This window comes from Toxotes jaculatrix, chromosome 4 (genome assembly GCF_017976425.1).
Source record: "Toxotes jaculatrix isolate fToxJac2 chromosome 4, fToxJac2.pri, whole genome shotgun sequence".
NCBI lineage: Eukaryota > Metazoa > Chordata > Actinopteri > Toxotidae > Toxotes > Toxotes jaculatrix.
The window spans coordinates 18,113,265-18,132,757 of NC_054397.1; the positions used below are offsets into that span (position 1 = coordinate 18,113,265).

The following is a 19,493-nucleotide window of genomic DNA, read 5'->3' on the forward strand; positions in this document are numbered from 1 at the left end:
CTTGAGTTCAGCAGTTAAACAGAAGTCAATCAGCGAGTCAGTGACAGACTGAGAGACTAATGCTACCTTCATTTCATATGGGACGGATGGTGGAAAGAGTAAAGATTCCCAACATTCCCTGTGCATTCACAACCTAATACTAACATTTATTAAATGTGGTTTTAATCGAAAGGCTAAAAAACTAACTTATGTAGTTATGGCTTATGTCTGATATTCTTATTTGCTTTTTTCATTTGTTTTTTAAGTACTTTCATATTATTTTGCACCAAGTCAGATGTATCTCAGAAAAAGTCTTGCAGTCTAAAATATAAACTCGATGTTGAGGTGAATGCTATTTACAAACCCAGGACCGAGGGACAGGCTGATCAGGTATTTATTTGACACTAAGAGCATGTCTTTCTGGCTGAATGATTCCCTGAAAAGGTTACAAAGTAAAGGGATGGCCTAGTGAGTGACTGACTGACTGACAACTTGACTGACAAGCCAACAAATGACTGTGTGAGTGAGTCACTGTTTGAACGACTGACTGAAGCTGCTTTCATACACGCTCTGCAACCCTAAACTTTTCTAGACATTACCCGGAGGAGTTGTGCGTGTGAACGCAAATGTCCAAATCAGCTGTGCTGAGAACTGGGCATGTTAATGATGTTTCTATCCTCTCTCCTGCACGCTCTACCCATGTGCCACCCTTTGCCTAAACCACGATGGACTATTTCCAGTAGCTGTGAACACGTCTCTCGTGGACGTTCTCCGGTTGTGTGTTGTACATGTCAAAACAGCAACTCTGAACAATGTGCAGACCTGATTCTCCAGCCATGGTCAAGAATACATTTGTGAAAATGACTTGAGTGAATAACTACAGCAAGTTAAAAAGTGATCAACTGGGGAAAAAAAATTAAAAGTGAACGGTCAGTTTTGTTACTGGCTTATAGTAGTTAAGCAGAATGTATGTGACATTGAGGGGTAGGCCTCAAGTCTGAGTAAATGACTGTGGAAACGGTGGTTATGTGAGTAAATGACTAATTGTACATCTGATGAATGGCATTGAGAAATTAATGGTCACAACAACAAGGACACACCCTGCACTCTCCTCTCAGATTTATAAAGGCTGGCCCTGAAATTATGAAATCAGCCTCAGATATGTCAGGAAAATGGCAAAAGAGTTAAGAGGGAGGGGCAAGGGGAGGGAAGAAGAAAGCAAAGAGGACAAGGGGAGGACTCAATAGAAGAAAAAAGAAGGGAACGGGCTGAAAGGAAAGGAGAGAAATCACTTCATGACACTACATAATTATAGAAATATCAAAGGGGTGTGCAGAGAAGGGTGGCTGAAGGAAAAAAAAATACAGGGGAGGTGATATGGGAATGGAAAGGCGTGGATAAGGGGACTGAGAGCTGGAGATAGAAATCCTTTTGCCACTCAGAAAATTAGTTATAGAAGTGTTGGAGAGGGGAGGAAAAAAAGGGGGAGGAGAGGGAGGTATAACAGAGGAGGAAAATGACTTGGGAACACAGGCCATCAGTCATTGGGAAAGCAGGCCTGACACCACTGCATCAATAATTCAGATGACTACGGCTAATGAGCGAGATCCAAACAAATCACCCCTGAATTCACTGGGAGAACACTGAAACATTTCACTGAGCAAAATATGGCACCATTATGACTACTTTTTAGCTGCCGTTTGGGCTATATTGGCAACACCCAAGGGAAAGGAGGTTGGGTACAATATTCATCTCTCTCTTGAATCCTTGAAACATTCACATTTATTTTCATAAGAAAAAAAAGGGATGGAGGGAATCAACCAAACCCGAGCATAAGCATGCATGCGTAAAAGACGAAAACCAAAGGAAAAGATCCATTTGAGAAGACACAGAAATACATGCAGAAATGCAGAAGTCTGTGATAAAGTAGGCGGAAAAGGAAAGAAAAGAGGAAGAGAAGCGATGAAAGGAGAATCTGTCATTTCAGTGGGAGCACTGATAGTGGAAACAGCTGATGTGCAGCAGACAGACAGATACGTAAAGACACCCCTAAATAGCGCTACTTGGTAGCTCTACGCCTAAATCAAACCCAGTATAATGTCTGTTATTGGACCGATGACTTTAACTAACACACTTATACACATATGCAGATGCACAAGCAGGAAACAACTTTGCTCATCCTAACTCCACGTACGGACACCAGTGCTTTTTCTGAAAAAAAAAAAAAAAGTTGCTAAAGAGCTTTGCACATATTATCTGTGCTTGTCAAAGATGGAGTCAATATGTATTGGAGGTCAGAGGTCAAAGGTCAGGGTCACTGTGATTTTGTGTACGTTTTGCTTGTGAACACGCAACACTAACCTTCCCAAACATCTGCTACAAACAAGCACCCAACCACGCAGAGGCATACCACCGCCATGCTGTACTTCTAGTTTTTGGATGAACAGGTCAGACAGAAAACTCAGAGTCAATATTGCTTACATAGTGTTTAGCGTCATAAGCCCCAGTCAAAACTCAGCAAGTGGCTTGGGTTCTGCCCTGAAGGGCCTACCCGGTAGTTTACTGCACCTCTGTGTGCAGAGGTAGCAGGCTCTTATTATTCTGATCCACTTATTAGACTGGTCTCTAGGTGTGGTAGCAAGCCCACTACTTTGCAGTCTCTATCTCTCAGTAGATATATAACTCTCTGGATATATAATTCTCCTTGCCACAGACTCGCTGCCCTGGACTTTTTTCTCTCTTTACTTCCCCTGACTCCATATGCCTAGGTATAGGAAGTGCTTACATTTGTTCTTTCTTTGTGCTGTAGTCAGCCCTAAGACAGTAACACAACACAAGCTAGATATAATATCTAGCAGAGCTGGGGTGATGAACGAGGGAGTATTGAAGGAATATAAATATTATTTCTCTCTCCATGACTATTTCTTCCATTCCCTGAGGGGCATATAGCAGGATTTAAAAAGGCAGGGGTCCGGCACTGGTGCCCTAACTTCTTTTTTTTTTTTTACTACTTTTAATTTCTTTATTTCTTGCTTATTTGATGTTGTGTTGATGCTATGCTTAACTTTTTCTTTAACTTCTCTTCTTCCCCTTTCCATTTTTCTTTTTATCTTCCACCCACCTGTACCTCCATCCTGATTAGGTTTAAGGAAAGGAAAATAAGGAAAAGAGAATTTTTCCTTTGCTTTCTTACACATTAAACTTTCTAGGTCATAAATAACAGTGACCATTATCAGTGAGCATTATTTTTATTATTATTTTTTCAGTGACCATTATCTGAGAGTAAAACCATCTTCCATCAGCATGATACGGGACACTTTTGCTGCAAAGTGCTGTACTGTTTTGTGCTGATCTGAAATTCCACTGCAAACTCATAAAGTAAGATTACCAAGCCAAAACATGCCCTGGCACAACCAGTGTGTGACAACATTGCCCATCCTCAGCTAAACTTTGTCAACTCTGTCAGTGCAGATTTTATGCAGGCCACAATAGGAGATGTTTAAAAGACCAACTTTGCATGTCCTGGGTAATAGAAAAGCTACAGAGAGTTTTGTTTCTCTCCTTCTTGCTCTGCTCTTAACAGATAGAAGCACCAATGAATATGATCAAGAACTGTAATGAAATCATTTGTTCCTTGCACTGATAATGCAAATTCAATTCACTTTGTGCAGAAGACTTATAATGGTGACTTCTTACTTCATATATATATATATATATGTAGGTTATTATTCATATATTTGTCAGATATCATTAACTTCCCTGCAGGGAAGCAGAACTTAAGTGCCTTTTGACTTTTGTGAATAACAAAGAAATTGTGAATCAACATTATGGAGGCAATTCATACAACACAACTAACACAACACTGCACAAAGCTGCCTGTGAACATCCCCTTGATGACATATTAGAAACTGTTCGCAACAGTTCATTTTGAAAAAGCAAAGGCCAATGGGGAAACTCAGCCTGCCAACCAATGTTATAACTTCATCACTCACTCACACACAGACATTCGGGGATGTAGCACTGGACAAGTGCATTTAGTAAGCCAGTGAAATAAAGACATGATCTAGTCTGCCATGTAGTTGTCCTTCTAACTTATGAAGAGCATTACAATAACTATGCAGTTAGTATGTTGTTAAACTAGTTACTTAATCACTACAATGTTGAACTACCTGGTGAACCAGGAAGAGGTAATGTGACACTACAAACATAAATATACTGCGCTTTGAATCCTAACTTAGGATGTGAATACTGACTTAACTGAAGTTTAAGGACAGCTTTTATTATAGCTTTCAGCCCATGTTACCCGGTCCTACAGCTTAGAGTTAAAGCATATGGTGGCCTGGGCAAGATGAAGGGCACAGTGAGGGAAGAGCCGAAGTTGGTGAGATGAATACAAAGTGCTGCTTCACCATTTTGTCCATTTTCAGCTAAATAAGATCTTCCTCTGCCTCCTCCACCTCCTCTGCCATGGCCCCGGGCAGGCAACTGGGAAGTACATTTCTCACATTATAACACTTCAATATCTCCGTGGCTCATTGTCTGTGTGTGTGTGTGTGTGTGTGTGTGTGTGTGTGTGTGTGTGTGTGTGTGTGTGTGTGTGTCTCCATGTGTGCTTGTGTAGGTATGTGTGGTTTGCTCCTGTCTGCCACTTGTACAGAGTCACACTCAACCCTTTCAGACTGGATGGGACAAAGTTAACAAAATATTTAACTCAAGGGTTTTAAAGACATTTGCCTCAATGTCAGAGAAGCAAACTAATAATAGCTGGATAAATTTCAGCTGGGTAAGTGATTGAAAAACGCTCTTTCTCTCACTCATTAGATAATGTAGAGGTGTCCTTGAGCCGGTCAGTGCCTAACAGCAGACTGTGGCTATAATGGGCATTTCCCTGGTGTACCTTTGTGAATGTGAAGCAAGGCATTGCTGAAAATAAGCACCAATGCTAGCAGACTGTCCCTGGGTAAAAAGGTTAAAAATAGGAATTTAATAGACTATTCATTAATAACTGTAAAACTGAAGTTTTAAACTTCTCATTGCAACTGTTAGGACATCATAATTTGCTTTCAGTCATCCACAGACAAAATTTTCCCACAAAGGTTTGATAAACAGATACCCTTTAAGTGGGATGCTGGTCATGGAACAGATTTTGCATCAAGAAAATGTAAATATACGTATGTAAGTACACTGGCTATTTGTGTTTTACTTTGCATGACATAACTGTGTTCATACATGTCACATTTTCAGAAATAAAAGAATTAAAGAAATGCATTTTGATTTTACATAATAATTCTAAATGAAAATGTCTATACTTAAGGAGTAAGAAAGTAAATATGGCTAAAGATGTTACTGTTAAATAAGAGATGGTCTCCTAGATGTTACAAGAAGTGATACAAAAATTACATAAACACCACGCAAGTCATTAAACTTTGTGGTAGAAAAAAGTGCTTACAGTGAACTGCAGGGCAAGACATGTCAGACATGTCAATGTCAGTTATTCATTCATTCGCTCATTTAAATGCTTTTCCATCAGTCCTTCCATCTGCACTTTTATTTACCAGTTTATTCTTCCACTCACTCAGCTCTTTGTTCATTCATTTGTTGACATATTAAATTCTTTATTCATTCAAATATTTGTTCACCTGTCATGTATTTGTGAATGCATTCCTTTCATTTATTCATTCCACAATTTGTCCACTCAATCAATTTTCAATTCATATGCAAAATGGGCTGAGAAGAAAGGTGCTGATGAGGCATTCCAGCAGAACTCTGACTTAGTTCAAAGCCCTTGGTCCATTACACGTTTTATTTCTTTTGACTTTGTGAACTTTGTGTTTTTACATCTCACACAACCCTCATGTTAGATGCCACTACAGGCACCAAAAGATCAGTCTCGCTGTAAAAATATGAGACTTCATGTTTAAATTGGTTAGTGAAACAGCTGCTCTGTAATTGTGCTGGACTGTAGTGTAATTGGAAAAAGGCCATGAATAATATAGTTTTACAAACTAATCTCAGATTATATGAAATGGATGAAAGCTCCTGAAATAGCTAATAAGTGGAAGTACGTTTAAGACTGTTTTTTCAAATTACTATTCCCAAGCTAAACTATTGACTTTCTTATAAACGAATTGTATAGTCTAGTATTTGTCATAGTTTTAAAATGTGTAAAAAAAAATTAAATAGCAGGAATCACCAGCACATACCTAAATAAAATAGACATGCTGTTTCTTGTCTTCACATAAAAGTAGTACATGAATGGAAGATACAGTGGCTCTGATTTCAATCATTCTAAAAAGATCAGAGCATGCATGGACACATGAATAAGTCAGAGTAACAAAGATTACAAAAATTACCCCTGATCAGACATCACAACTTACACATTCACTTCCACAGTCTTGGTTACACAGTTAAGTCTCTTTTGGGCCTCCCACAGAAAACAGTACACACTCATGTTGCTGTAAAAGTACAAAATGCAAACTTATCACCAATAACCACCTATCACCAGTACATGTGTGTTATCATAAGGGAGCCTATTACTAACATAACCAACAGCATATTTTTTTTTAAAAAATCACTTCAGTGGAGTCAGTACAAAGCAGGTGAATAGTCACAGCAGCATGTGATCAAACAGCCCTTTCAGCCGAGTGACAAATGTCAGATCGAGCAGGCAAACCACAACAGCTTCCTCCTCGTTTCCCGTTCAGCTGAAACATACCTACGATCACCTGAATAAAATAACCACATGACAGCTTCTTACACTAGACCAACAGTAGTCAAATGCGCCAGTTCCGGAGCTCTGCAGCAACACAAAATGCAGCTAGCAGGAAGCTATGTGTTCCTGTGGCAATAGTGCGATTCTCGCAAGCATCGTCTATTGTCACCGTTAAGCTGCCGAGAAGTAAAACCCAGCACTTCCTGAACTCACGACTTTCAAAATAAAATCCTTGTTGGCAATAATGCAGTAATGATATGAAATAGTGAAGTTAATCTCAAGGCAATGTAAGAATGTCATTGTAAACACGCAGAATGTGTTAGTGGTGCTCCATAAAACATAGCAGACGTTTTACAATAGAGTGCACACTACCAGCGCATTAGCTAGGCTACATTACCTGGTTAGCTTGCTAAGGCTGATCCTGTACGTCTGCATGTTACGGACAGAAAGCTCGCAAAGCTTAGCCACACACCACAAAATATATAAAAGACAACTTGTAAATTCTGCCTCTGTCATTTACATCATATGAGTAGCAATTATTCCCTAAAGACTAGATAATGGGAGTTCAGCCCAGACTAGTTTCCTGTCTATTCTGACTAACCCTCACCGGTTTAACGCACACCGGCAGATTCAAACTGTGCATCCATTTCATTAAACACCACAACAATTTTCGCTGAAAAAATAATTCAGATAGTTGAGTCATTACCTCCTTCTTCTTCTGTCCTCCCCCGGGCGGCAGACATAGCAGCAGCAGAAAGAAAACAGACGGGACCATCAGGTTGGTGAGGGTTTTCGCCCGAACAGACGCCATGACGGAAGGATGCTGTGACCGAGAGACACGTCTCTGCCGGCTGATTGGACTGTGAGTCGACCAATCACCGTAAAGAGGTTTGAAGCGCCTAAGCCTGTGGGTTTTGTAGTTTTTGAGCCTGGCAGCAATACTAACCATAATGTGTGCTTGAAACTAACACACGATAGAATGGGACTGTTGGCATCTGTTAGCGCCACAATACTTACAGTCTGGTGTTTACTAATGTGTAAAGGTAATGCTGCATGCTATGTTCAGCCTGAGGGTACAAATACAGCAATATTTCAAAGAATACAGCATTTCTCAAAACACAACTTTTCACAAAAAACACATCATCATTTCACAAAGCACAACAAGATTTCACAAGACACCTTTCAGAAAAGACAACAACATTTCAGCAATCACAACTTTTCACAAAGCGCAACAACATTTCACAAAGCGCAACAACATTTCACAAATCACAGAAATATTTCACAAAACACAACATTTAAGATTATGGAAAGGGCATAACACAGAACCGAGTCAGTATTTTGTTTGAGTATGGCATCACATCATGGTTTTAAACTTTTGCCACCTTTGATTCAGGCATGGTCACAAAAGTTAAGGTTTTGATACTTTGTGTAAGCAATAAAGGAAAAAGTAATACTGAAGCATCTGTGTGTGAGCAGCATTTAACTGTTTTAGCTGCTGGATGTGAAGCTAGTTTGAACTACTTTATACACAATTTTATGGGACAGGGACACCAGATAAATCTGAGCCGTTGTGAGATGATTAATGGGAGAGAAAATGAGATGAAACAAAGTTTTGATACACAAAATGTTTTTAGTTTTTGGCTCTTTTCTCTAATCTTTTATTTTTGGTGAGATAGTGGATCATTTGAACATTTATTGAAATTAAAGTGTGTGATAAGTTTTGCTCGGTAACACTCATAAACATCTGAAATGTGAAACTTACTGCACACTGCTTTTTGCAAGATGTCAGAAGCCAAAAAGGCTAGATACAGCCAGTTTAATTTTTTGTTAAGCCGGTGTTGTATTTTAAAAGCTTATTATATTCTCCATTTTGTATTTTTAAAAATAATAAATTAAAAGGGGCTCTGCAGCTACTACCCCCAATAAGCTTTGAGAGCTGTGCCAGGATTTCCAGCTGGAAGAGCTAACCCCTTCTCAGGGCCAGGATTTGGTATTGACAAAGAGCTGGATGCATAACTGCCTCTAAGCTTAAACAAATTCTTAAGACTAACCCTCTGCAACCATCACCACCAAGAGCCTTATTAAGGCTACCCAGAGGCACACAAGTTCACCACAGTCACGGTAAGGTTTTTAGGGTTTGAATTAGCATAAAACAGGAGGCGAGATTTTGGGTAAGACTAGCACAGGGGTCAACATCAGGTATAAGCTTATGAGGCAAAGGCAGGACAATGGTGGGGTTAGGATAAATGTCAACATTTAAAGCTTTCTTTCAGCTGATTTATGTGGTAACAGGTAGGATGGCCATGTCCACTTAAAGCAGCTGACAGGTAGTCTAAGCAACACTTCTGATGAAGACTGCAGTGCTTGGCAGTCAAAACATGTTAGGTAAAAACCACCTGTCTTTATATAAGAATTAGTGAATGAAATTAAAAGCCAGACACAATTAACCTCTCCGCTCTCTTGTTTACATGTTCTTTTCAGTGTGAATTTTAGTGCCCACATTGCAAGAAAGATGAGGTTAATCTGCACCTGTGTGCTGGAGACAAGAGATTCTGCCTTATCAATGATGGCGATGATGTTAGACTGGACAGGAGCCATGATTACTACTTCCAAGTCCAGGCACAGCTTCACACTGTGATTACTAAGTATTGTGAGTTTGTGGTGAGGAACTATACATTTTTGTTGAAAGAATTGAGCCTGACATGGAATTTTGGGATGAAGTGATTCCCAAGATTGGATTATTTTTTTCAGAAACAGTATACCTCAAAAAGTACTGCAACAGCAAGTTACAAACACGTTTACATTTAATATGATGAAAGGACACATGACTAACGAGTGGATCTTGTTTTTGGCAATCAGATGTCAGAGTGAACTTCCTATGTTCACAATGATTTGAAATTGTGAATAGCTAGATCAACTACTTTATATTATATTAGCAGCAGTTAATGATCCAAAGTTTTTTCATTTCATAACAATTGTCAGTTTATTTTCTTTGATACCATGGACTGACATCTCAACCACTCGAATGATCCGATTCTTCAGAAAGAAAAAGTCATATTAATCATTGCTAATGATAATATGTTTATTTTTATTTCATAGCTTTTGTCAGTAACTATTGAATTATAGATAGATTTGACAAGGCAAAGCAAATAACTCCAGTCTTATCAGTCAGATACAATGACTCGCATGGTTTGTTTGCCATGTGTTCGATGGGCCTACTGTAGAATCTGATGTTAGCTATTTTAGGACATTAGCTATTTTCTTAGTATTTTCCACCTTGTAAGCTGACAGCTGTCTTTTCCTCTTAGTGAAAGCAGGTATCTGTAGCGGAGCATGCTAGAATCCTACACCATCTCCAACATTAAACCCATGCTCTAGTCTGCTAGAGCAATATCTCCAGGGAACAGGTTTTCCAGGAGGTCACTCTCTTCTGTAATCTCCTTATCACTTACTCTTCCTCCCCAGGCAGGAGATATGTAAGAGACATACCCTTTGGGAGCAATACTCATCAGAAACTTCTCAGTGAGGTGATGCTCATAGTTTGACCACATTTGTGCTCTAGCAAGCAAATTAGAGGGTTTAAAAAAATACTTCAATACAGTCTATGATCACAGTAACTCTACATCCAAATACTTGCCTGATCACCACTGGCATTGTAGCTTGAAGTACATCTAACTCTGGTCACTCAATTAAAAACTCCAATCTCTCATGCAGTATGCTAATTAACTTGTACCAAATTCTAGAAACAGTAGAGTAAGAGACATTAAACCTGAAAGCCATATCTTTCAGAGGAAGATTTTTAGTCTCAACCTCAGCAAAACTAAAATTACTTGTTCAAATTTAGAAAGCTCAGACAAATTGCCAAAGGTGATATACGGCTTAAATTTAAAAAATTTGCATTAAAAAATGAAGTCCAGTGTAAAACTTTGTCTTCTCTTCAATCTTATGAAAAGATTCTTGGCTAAACTGTGTGTCTAATACTTTAGTCTGAAGATCACCCATCCATTCAGTGTCATCCATGGTTAGGTCTGTCTGGCATCCTGCATCTGCGTATGATATATGGCAGTAGGGAGAGGGATTAATTATTCACATCATTCTCCAAATTATTAATGGTGTGAATTGTTGTTGTCTAGTTATCTTCTTAGTTGTCAACATTCTTGCAAAAGTTCAAGTTATCTTGTCCAATTTATTTACAGATTCTTAGTTTTTAATGCCCTTGTTTAACCAGGAGAGTTCATTGAGAACCAGAGATGAAAGTACATTTACTCCAGTACTGTGCTTTACAACTTTACTGTACAATTTTATGGTAGTTGTACTTTACCTGAGAATTTCTATTTTAGGCTACTTTATACTTCCACTCCACTACATTTCAGAGGGAACAATAATTTATACTACATTTATTTGACAGCTTTAGTCATTAGTTACTGAGATGTTTAAAGAGGTTGCTAGTGTTGCTGCTATGTGGCGCTGCTGACTGAGCTCACTCTGAGCAGCGGAGTGAAGACTGAGGCAGTGCTTGATTGATGCTGCGCATTGAGTCTTCGGCTCTAACATCTGATAGGCTGCTGCCATAATCATGTGACACAAAAGACCATCTAAAATACGCCCGGACTGGTTTTCATACATAAATTTAATGCCTAAAACTTTCAGAAATGAAAACAAATTGCATGTCCAATATTTTAAAAAGTATCAACTCCAAAATATTGACCGGCAGGTATTGAAGTATCGATACTCGTCTATCGATACTTACGCCCATTCCTGTTTCAGATGTCTATGAGTTAACAGCTCCACCAAATTGTGTTTTTTTCCCTCTAAACTTATTACATTCTTTCATTTCAATAAATGTTCAAATGATCCAATATCTCACCAAAAATCCAAGATTAGAGAAAAACTGAAAACAGTTTTATATCAGAACTTTGTTTTGTCTTCTTTCCTCTCCCATTAATCATCTCATAACTGCTCAGATTTCCCTGTGTATAAAACTGTATATAAAACAGTTCAAACTAGCTTCACCTTCAGCAGTTACAACAGCAACATACCTCTCACACGCTGATGCTTCAGTATTACAGTTTCTCTCAATTGCTAAGACACACTTAATGAAACTGGGATCCTCTTGATCTCCTTCCTAGCACAGCAGAAGTCTTCTCTTGCAAATGTGTTAACACTTTTTCGTTGGTTTCACAGACATTTTTTTTACACCCTTTTTCAAAGCATTTAACACAAATCTCATAGAAAGACCCAAAACTCTATTGGATTAACTGCATTAAACAAAAAGAAACCATCTATTCACAGCTGACAGAAATGACTTGCCTAATTGTGAATCTCTAATGCACCTGTGTGAAAGTCCTTTGCGCAACTCTTCAATCAGCGATCAGTCCTTATCCATCTATAAAAGATGCCACTTCTGTGTTGCTATTTGTAAGCATGGATCAAAGAGTCCGAGGGCACGTAATGAGAATAGGAGGCCATGGCAGATGGGGCCCGAGGAAGAGTAGTTCGCATGCCTGGTGGAGGAGCTGCAGCAAGAGGAGAAAATAGAGCTCAAGTTTCAAATGAAATTCGTGATACAATTACTGACCATATCATTAATCATGGCTTGTCGTTTAGAGAAGCTGGACAAAGGATCCAGCCCATTCTGAGTCAGATCACTGTAGTATCTATTGTTAGACTGTTTCGGAATGAGAATAGGCCACAATGTTATTGTGTACCACTGTCTATTTCAGCTTTAGTGTATTGTCCTGTTGGCAGAACAAACCGTGTCTACAGTAATGCAGTTGTTTCATCAATCCCATTTACACAACTGTCATAATGTCAATTTTGACATGCTTTTCACATTTATTTCATTAGAATCAACAGATTAAAATACATTGGTGGCAGAGGAAAGACCTTTAATGCTGAAGAGGAGGCTGCTATTGTAGATATGGTCACGGCAAACAATGCGATCAGACTGTATGAAATCCAGGCAGCAGTAATTGCAGATCAAGGAGCATACAGAAATATCAACAGTGTGAGTTTGGCTACTAATGATCAAGTCCTTACACAAAACCCTGTTGGATGAAGCAGTTGTACAGATTTCCATTCCAAAGAAAATCTGACATCATGAAGGAGGCAAAACTACAGTATGTGAAGGTAAGGATTTGTTATTGTAATGCCTTGTAATAACATACAATTACATGCAATTGGAATAATTTGTAGTGAAGGTGGCACATCACATATTAATCTATGTGGAATGAGGTCGGCTTCAACCTCTCTAAAGCGAGCAGACGCAGAAGTGCCAGGTCAGAGGGGTGTCAATATCACCATGTGTGCTGCCATCTCCAATGCCGGTGTCCTTTGCCACATATCATTCTGCTTGGAGATAGAAGGTATATGATCACTGGCCATGTGACCAGTTGTCTCTCATGGAGGAAATGAATGCTGCTTGCCTGGCACCAGGTGCCGAGAACTTGTGGGGATGGTTACGTCATGCAAGGAGTTTTTTTTTTCTCCTTCAGGGCATTGCAAGGGAAAATATCCGGTGCAACGTTGATAAGAACTTGTGGCCTAATCGTCAGGAAGGAATGAGCTACATGCGAAGTTTTGAAGTTTAGAGCTTTTGAATTCTTTGCTTTTTTGTTTATACAGTAAATGTATGTGTTTATGCTTGTGTATATGTGTGTGTGTATATATATATTATGTCTTGTAAAATTGTCTTGAGAAAGAAGAATATAAGTAATGCTGTATTCAAGACATTTCTGCTTTCCTTTTGGTACATACTATAACTGCGTAAAGTATCAACAAATGGCACAGACAAGTAGCACAAGTCATGGCTACTTTGTTACTTAACATTTTATCTTGACCATAACAGTGTATTGAGAGCAGGACAAGGTAGCCTGATGTTGGCCTAAATTCAGATCTATACAGAAAAAGAAAAAGCAGCAACAAGTTCTTTTTGTCACCGATGATGGACTTGATGGAATTGATTTGACTGTATAAATAATTGAACACGTAGTTTATGGTTGGAATCCAAAGCAGAAACCGCCACATTAGGCTGATTAAACCTGTTTCTTAACTAGGCTTTTAGGGGCTTTCTGAACCACCTCAGCTGACAGAGAATTATCTGTGAATATTCATCAGAAGTCACTATACAAGGTTATTTATATTATTTTAATCAAGCTGCTGCCATTGTGAAGCTTAATTCATTTATTATTTTTCTAATGTGAATGTGAATGAATTTAAGTCTCAGAACAAGTGACTGAGTGAACGTTTCTCCCTGATTAAACTACTGGTCTGTAGCTGGGCCAACAATTTGTCAAACGTGTAAACGAATGTGACGCCTGAACCAAGGACTGCAGAGTTTGTCTGTTTCTCTAGCTCATATGTTCTGGGAGGGGTGAGTTTGTCACAGACACTTGATAGAGTTAATTGGGGGGGACAAATGATTTATGTGAAACCACTGGGGGTGACTTGTCTCCCTGTCTCCCCATGAAATTACACCTAAGCAATTTGTGACTAATGTAATGCAGTACATTAGCCATGCAATAAATATTACCTGTGTAAAACTTTTCACTCTTGAAGAAGTGATGACGATGGTCTTTTTTAATTTTTTTGATACTGTAGTTGACACGTGCACAGATGTTGTACGCCTTTTCAGTGTAACTCACCCAAAGTCTCAAAAAAAAAAAAAAAAAAAAAAAAATCGGCCTTATGTATTACAACAGATATTGTACTGAGTTGCATTACATTGGACATAGTTTTCTACTTTTCTGGCCAATTGGCATAATTCCCTGTGTCTATAACCTAGAGGCAAAGTAGAGGAAGTGCCTAATCTAGTTTACTTTGTTACACTCGCTCTCTGTTGTGCAAAAAAAAAAAGCTTCCTGTCTGTCTTTTAGATTGCATGCCTACTGAGGTGGTAAACCCTCTATTTACTCAATTTGGCTCTTAGCTGCATAATAATACTTTCAAGTGGTAAATAGTGTTGAAAATGCACTGATAGACCTGTTCAAAGCCTTTAATTAAGAAAAAAAAGAAATACGGACAAAAAAAAGCCAATTTGTTTCATTCTTGTAAGTCAGTGATTAGTTTCCCTTGGAACTTGTCATTCCATATACGCAACACAATAGAAGAACACGAAAATGCATAAACTAATAGTGCAGCACATTCTCAGTAATGCAAGTAGTGCTAATATCTAACCTCAGAAGCAAATACGAAAACAAACAGTGGTTACAAAATCAATGTAATGGGACACAGAGGTAGATATTATGGTAGATGGCAGTTTGTGTGCTGATATGTTTCAGAAAAACAGGCATTGAGAATGGATCCCTCCAGCAAGGGGGTGAGGGGGGAGGGTGCTAATGACCCAGAAATAGATGCGTAAATGGCTTGTGCAACGTCTAATGACCTGCTGGAAGAGACGAAAAGAAACCTGTGATACTGCCCAATGGAATCTTCTGTCAAAGAGTAGTAACTAAAACTAAAGATTAGACACGCACACAAATGAACACAAAAAATGAGGGATGAAAATGAGGGATGAATGATGTGATTAAATGTATGTATGAAAGAACAAACTCATGCACAAACTCTCTCTCTCACACACACACACGCACAAACGCACTGCAGAAATGAAACGCATGTTGGAATATTAAAGCCAATGCACTGTGAAACAATCAGGACGCGTTGCAGTCTTGTTAAACACAGTTCATTCACTCTATAGCAGCTCGGTCATGGAAACATTCCCAGACTGGTGGGCTTGGTTGCAAAATTTATTTAAATCCATAGCATCAAGGCTCCTGGACTTTTTAATGTACAAGTCAAATAAGTTAATAAGCTGTACCAAAGATTGCATCTAAAGAAGTTTTTATCTTATAAGGAACAGCTATTCAGGCTGGAACTAATGATTATTTTCATTATCAATCACTTATCAGTGATTAGTCAACATATTATTTTCTCAGTTGAATGATTATGTATTTGGTTTATGTAAGAAAATAATTAAAAATGCCCAACACTGTTATGCTAAGACTAGGGATCAGGCCAGGAACCAAAAGCAATAGGAGTAACTGAAAGTCTTTTATTGAACCAAAAATCACTGGAAGTGTCCAGGGCCGGGGAACAAAACTCAAACAACCAAAAATCATCCACGCAGGAGAAAAATACTCAAAAACCAAACCAAACAAAAATACAAAACGTTCTTACTTGCAAACACAGGAAACCAAGGTAAGTCCATGAGGTGGGGACAAAATGCAAGGCACAGGTACAGGAATGATCACGGGGAAGACACTCACTCAGGCAAGGAAACAGACTCGGGCATGGAACACAGACGAACCGACAAGAACACAGGGATATAACGAGACTTAAATACACCAGGCAATGGGCAACAGGTGAAACCAATTAGGGCGGGGCAGACAATCACAAAAGGAGGGAAACAAGACAAAGACAGGAAGTAGAACGAGACAAGATACACAAGGGCCATGATTTCAAAATAAAACAGGAACAGTGAACAAAACTTAACAAACTAAACAAGAATCTGAAAAGGTCCAAATGTCCACAAAAGAGATCCAAACAAAACAAAAAAGTTCAAAGGACAGCCCCCTTAGGAGCTAGTCATGACAAACACTGTTTCCCAAAACCCAAGCTGACAAAGTCACAATCCTTGTTTTGTCCAAAACCCAAAGAGATTCTGTTTACAGGACTAAGAAAACTGAAAATATTCACTATTTAGAACCAGATTGTTTTCTGGCAGTTTTGCTTAAAATGACATAATCAGTTAATATAATAAATGATTTTCTGTCACTAAATTAATCACATAATACACTGTCATGGGGAGATGAGTTTACAAAGTTTTACTCCCAAATAGAAATGAAGAGAAGATTGATGTGAGTCTAGTTTATGTTAAAGTACTGAAGATGGGGAGAGCTGAACAGTCTTACTAATACACTTATCCTTAATTCATGAATGAATTACTAGTGAAATAAACAATTTAAACTTAAAAATAAGCTTACTGAGGAAACCTGGAACTCCCTCGGTTATCCTTCTTAAACACCAAGCAAAGCAATCACTACCTTTCTCAGCTCCATTTTCATGTGCATCCAATATGTCACCTCAGATTAGCTAGCTACCACTAACCAGTAACTTGCGAGTTTTGTGCTGCGTGACAACAAGAGTAACGTGACCCTCCCATGAGCTTCTTCTCTCTCTGCAGCAAGCAAAACCAAACAGCTGCACTTTGCATTTGAGCAGGAGAATAAAGCTCCTATCTGATCACAGCCTAGAGGAGCATTGTAAGAGAGAGAGAGTGGCGGGATGGAGAGAGAGAGACAGAGAAGCCTGTTAAAATCGCTTACTGCCACTGCACAGCTGCATCGTGGTTCTTGAGAGTAGTGGGGCAGGTAAAATAACACGAGGATGGAGACTTCGGTATGCCGTGATAAACCATATGTGCCTATTTGAAAAATATCCCATGGGAAATGGTGTTTTTACATGATAAATTTATTTGGCTTTTTGTGCAGCAAATGACATTTAGTGTAGTGCTTAGCTGTCTTTGCTTTAACTTTGCAATATAGTCACTGAAATTAGTGCGGGGGATTTTGTATATTTGCATATCTGGGCAAGCAGCAGAGACATAAAGCCAGGTAAATGAGAGACAGTATGGAAGGAGGGAAAACTGTTTATGGTGTTTTAAAATGCAGGGGAAAAGGCAGAGGCAAGATTGGAGACAGAGAGAGAGAGAGACAGAGAGAGAAAGAGAGAGAGGGGGAGGGGAGAGATGGGTGATGTCATTTCCAGCTGGCACAGGACTGGGTGCCCATATCCGAGGTCAGCCGCTCCTCTATAAAAAATTACGAGTCCTCGGAAAAATGATTAATTGCCCGACAGCACAAAGTTTATAGAAAAGAAAGAGAGGTGGTGGGGAGGTGGTGGTGGTGGTGGGGAGGTGGAGGTGGTGGGGGTCCCTGAGTTACAGAGGAAACAGCAAAAGAGCACAAGTGAGAGAGAGAGGTTGAATGAGTGCAACATCAAAGGGGAAACAGAGAGGGAGGGAGAGAAAGAGAGGGAGAGTAGGAGAGAGCTCGGGATGGAGAGGGATTGGAGGTGAAGAGAGACAGTGAGCGGGATGAAGAGGAGAAGTGAGGGAGAGAGAGAAAGAGAGAGGCATGCATCGAGAGAGCTGAGAAAGAAGCGAGTCAGACAAACAGAGAGGAAGGAGCAGAGAGAATGAGTAAGGCATTCATTAATATGATGTTCGTTATCTCTGGCCGACTCCCTCAACAAATGTTCCTCTGTGTTCTCTTGTGTGCAATTCAATAGGCCTATAGCTGGGTGTGCGTTAGTGTGTGTGTGTGTGTGTGTGTTTACCTGTGTGTATGTGCTGCCTCAGTGTGAATGCATGTGTGCAACCACTCTTGGAGGCAAATGCACTAAATTGAAAACAAGCCTATTGCACTTGAAGCCTTTAGGACATCACAATAGCGTAAAGTAGAAAGGACTTGAAATGGTCCTCAATGCAGAGGCTTTGAAGTTGCGGCAGAAATCTTCATGGAAGACAAGGACGGTGACACCTTGGAGGAGTCGTGGAGGTTGTGGATCAACAAAATAATGTTGAAAGTAAATAAGTGGTCGTTCTGATCAGGTCTGTTAGTTCTGGGTTATCCTGTGGTCTGTTCTATACACCATACCTTTTTTTTCCTTTACTTCAGTACTTTTAATTGTATATTATATGCTGGTATACACTTATACACTGTTTTTAGAAATAAAATGTCACTAACTATGAAGCTAAACACCTTCAGAGTTATAGAATCTAAACAAAATACTAATCATAAAATTGAAAACAATTCTCTTGTTTTAAATCCTCGACAGAATATGATTGGGCGAAGTGATAATCATATCCCTCCTTGTTACAGCATGGCAAGGTGTTTTCCGCTTGGCTAGCAGAGGTGGTCTGAGTCTGTGAGAGAACATTATTCAGCATATCCTAACTGTCTTGCCTCGCCTGCAGTCATCATATCTAATATGATAGGTCAGGAGGACAGTAGTAAAACTATCTATGAGCAAAATACAGCTACTGTGAAGATAGCAGAGGTCTGCGGGTTTGTACACCACAATCGTCACTTCATCCAAAAAAAAAAAAAAAAAAGTAATTAAATTTCATATTCTGTACTATAAGTAATGTGGTATTGAATTTAAGGACAATGAAAATCTGCTCTCCAACATTTAACTTTTTTCTGGAGGCAATTCAGCAAATTGTTTATTTTTTTCACACCATATTTATCATGTGACCTCGCATCACAAAATTTAGAATATGTATCACAGACCTTGAGGAAACCAACCTGCCTTAAATTGAGATAATAATAGATTGCTGCTCAGGATTTGTCACTAATAGAGAATGACATTGTAGAGATGGTCAATAGCGCTTCTCTTCTCTCCCCACTTCTCCTCCCCTTCATTTGTCACCTTACCTTATGTCTTTTCCTTCTATCCTCTCTCTTCGTTCTCTTATCCCCCCTCTCTTTTACCTCTCTCCTCTCCACTGCTCTTTCCCTGAACCTCTCTTCTCTCCCCACCTCCTGCTTCTCCTGCCACCACACCTCTCCTCAACCCTCTTCTCTCCTCTCTTCTCATCTTTTTGCCACCTCCTCTGTTCCCCTCTCCTCCTTTTGTCACCATGCCTCCCTTCTTCCTCTTCTTTCTCCTCCGCTCTTTACGCTCTCCACTGCTCTCCTCTCATTCACTTGTCTCCCCTTCTCTCCTCTCCACTGCTCTGTTCTTCTCCTTATTCAAAAGGTGTGTGACAGATAATAAAAAGCTCTGGTGGTCGGCAGGCGGC

At 39.3% G+C, this 19,493-nt stretch overlaps 1 protein-coding gene across 1 annotated transcript in view; it reads right to left on the bottom strand.

Annotated features, from left to right (window-relative positions):
- Nucleotides 1-7,511, bottom strand: part of tusc3 (tumor suppressor candidate 3) — a 69,869-nt gene extending 62,358 nt beyond the window's left edge. Inside the window, exon 1 of the mRNA XM_041037330.1 lies at nucleotides 7,398-7,511. Coding sequence (XP_040893264.1) covers nucleotides 7,398-7,502 — 105 coding nt within the window. The 5' untranslated portion in view covers nucleotides 7,503-7,511. The remainder of the gene's footprint in view (nucleotides 1-7,397) is intronic.
- Nucleotides 7,512-19,493: the final 11,982 nt, after the last annotated feature.